The 2,748-nt window shown below is 37.3% G+C and overlaps 1 protein-coding gene across 1 annotated transcript; it reads right to left on the bottom strand.

Annotated features, from left to right (window-relative positions):
* Positions 1–757: 757 nt before the first annotated feature.
* Positions 758–2,371, bottom strand: LOC112501673. The gene is made up of 2 exons (XM_025105366.1): positions 2,062–2,371; positions 758–1,008 (listed from the first exon to the last, which is right to left on the bottom strand). Exons 1-2 carry the CDS (start codon positions 2,369–2,371, stop codon positions 758–760), a joined length of 561 nt encoding a protein of 186 aa, XP_024961134.1.
* Positions 2,372–2,748: the final 377 nt, after the last annotated feature.

The following is a 2,748-nucleotide window of genomic DNA, read 5'->3' on the forward strand; positions in this document are numbered from 1 at the left end:
AGAAAGCAGTATTAACAACTTCAGCCCAAAAGTAGGTCAGAAGATTTGTTCTACTTAGCATAAAACGTGCAGCTTCACAGAGTGTACGATTTCTTCTTTCAACAACTTCATTATGCTGTAGAGTCTGAACTGCTGAGAAATTTTGAGAAATATTCTTGTCATCAAAGAAGTTTTCAAGAACACTATTTTGAATTCAGTGTCGTTGTCACTACGAATTGATCTGACAATTTGACCATTCAAGACTTCAGTCCGCTTCACAAAGTTGATAATTTCTTTAGCTGTATCACTCTTGTGTTGAAGAAAGAAGACCCTAGTATATCTTGAGTACTCATCCACAATAACAAGAGTATAACTTTTCCATCCAAACTTTGAACGCTCACAGGACCACAAAGATCCATGTGAAGCATGTGCAAAGGAGCAAAAATAGAAGAGCACATCTTGGACTCGAAACTTGTTTTGGTTTGCTTGCCTTTTTCACAAGCATCACACATCTTCACTTTTACATATGACATTTTAGGAAGTCCAATAACCAGATCTTTACTAGAAAGATTGTTAATGGTTTTGAAGTTGAGATGGGACAACCTTTTATGCCATAGCCAATTTTGATCAGCAGTAGCCTGGAGTAGAAATAGATGTTGGCGTCAGAAGAGCTAGAAGAGTCCATGTTGATCACATAGACATTATCCTTTCAGATACCAGTTAGTACCTTCTTGCCAAAAGAATCAAGAATGGTACACTAGTTTTCTTCAAATTTTACTTAGAAGTTGAGATCACATAGTTGACTGATGCTTAGTAGATTGTGCTTCAGTTCATCCACATAAGCTACCCGGTTGAAGGTAACTGAGCCGTTAGAAAGAACACCATATCCTTTAGTAATACCTCTGGCATTATCTCCAAAGGTTATAGAAGGACCATGTTCAGACACATAGTTGATCAACAGGGACTTGTTTACAGTCATGTGACTTGAACATCCATTATCCAAGTACCATACATGTCGGTGTCTAAGCCCTGCAAACATAGATAAATCAGTTTTTAGGTACCCATTTTACAATGGGTTCAATGGGGTTAGGAATATTTTCTTCTTTCTATTCTCTTACTGGCCTAGAGATTCTTTCCTTGGGACAGTTCTTGGCCATATGAAAAGTGTCACCACAATTATAAAATTTTCGATAAATAAACACAGGTTTAATAGAAATTAAAGGTGTGTGCTTAACTGTGTTGACATGCTTTTTGATTTTTTTTTGAGAGAAGAAGAAGCTTTGGGAGGATGGAGAGGGTTTTGGACCAAGAATCCCTTTTTCAGACTCAGGGTTTGGTTTTTGAGAAGCGATAGAAACTTGGAAGCCTTTTTCAAGGATACTAGTCTAGGAACGAACTCAGTAATAGAAGGTACTAAGGTACTAGACTGAGAAGCAACAGCTGACTGAGATGAGGTAGTCAAAGGCTTATGTTTCATCTTCAGTTTAGATTTTGGTTTCTTATTCTTGATAGGCTTGTCCACAGACTTGCCTTTCTCAGCAGCAGAGAAACGATGATTCAAAGGATGCTTCAGATGCTTAGAAGTTTTAGATTTAAATGAGCATGCATCAAGAGATTCCTTAAGAGAGAGAGAGAGAGAGAGAGAGAAAGAAAGAGTTAAACATATAGTCGACAGGAACATTCTCAGATTCAGAGTTTGGGCTTTTAGCTTTGACAAAAGTTCCGAACTTAAGAGATTTTCCATTATCATTAGATCTAGGAGAAAGAGATCCAACGAAATCAGATAAATAAGATGAAGAGGAGGAAGAATGAATGTGAGAATAATTGCACATAGAGTCATCAGGAGCACATAAATCCAGATCATCATAACCTAGGCCAGTCTTTATTTCACTAGGAAGTTGATCATGTAAGATTTTATCTAGGTTCTTGGATGATCTAGCCCATTTTTTAAGAATGACTCTAGCTTCTCATAGACCTTAGTTTTTTCTTTGTTAAGAACATTGTTTATTAACTTTTGTTCTTTAAGGTCATTTTTCAATTTATCAAAGTCTTTCAGTTGGTTCATGCATTTATGTAACTGACTAGTTAGACTTTTGATTTCAAGGTCAGCTTTCTTTTTAGCAGATCTAGCATAGTAAAGATCAACAGATAAAGAATCATAAGCTTGAACATTTTCAGATTCAGAGAGAGAAAAGAAGTTGTTTACCTTCTTTGGTTTGACCAGATCTTTGGCATCCTTGGAGGTAGAAGGCACATCTATAGCAACAGTAGAGAAAGTTCCCTTGAATGAGTCTTTTATCTCCTGAATTTTGGCCATAAGACACAGATATGCCATGTCCTCGTCACCGTAGGAAGAGGTTGGCTCATCAATCCATTCATTAGTCTCAGCCATGAGACCCTTACCTTTTCTCTGAAGGTCCTGGTTCTTTGCCTTTTCTCTCTTGTACTTTGCTTTGTACTTATCGTGAGAGGATCGACTAGAAGGTTGAGAAGATGCTTAGAGATCTTTTTGCTTTTACACTCAACAGCAAAATGACTTTTCTTGCCATAGTTGAAACACTCCTCATTGGACAAATCAAGAAAAGTTGACTTAGTTTGATCTAAGGTTCTACGGTCGGTGACCTTAGATCTAGGAGTGAAATTAGAAGAACCCTTTTCGGCGTACCTTTTGAAGTTAGTAGCCATCATGGTCATGTTGTCTGCTAAGTCATTAACTATGCTCATCATCAGCATAGCTTTCAGCAAGTTCTTCTTTTCTGACAACATCTT

Source organism: Cynara cardunculus, unplaced genomic scaffold (genome assembly GCF_001531365.2).
Source record: "Cynara cardunculus var. scolymus isolate 2C unplaced genomic scaffold, CcrdV1 Un_Scaffold_412, whole genome shotgun sequence".
Lineage (NCBI taxonomy): Eukaryota > Viridiplantae > Streptophyta > Magnoliopsida > Asterales > Asteraceae > Cynara > Cynara cardunculus.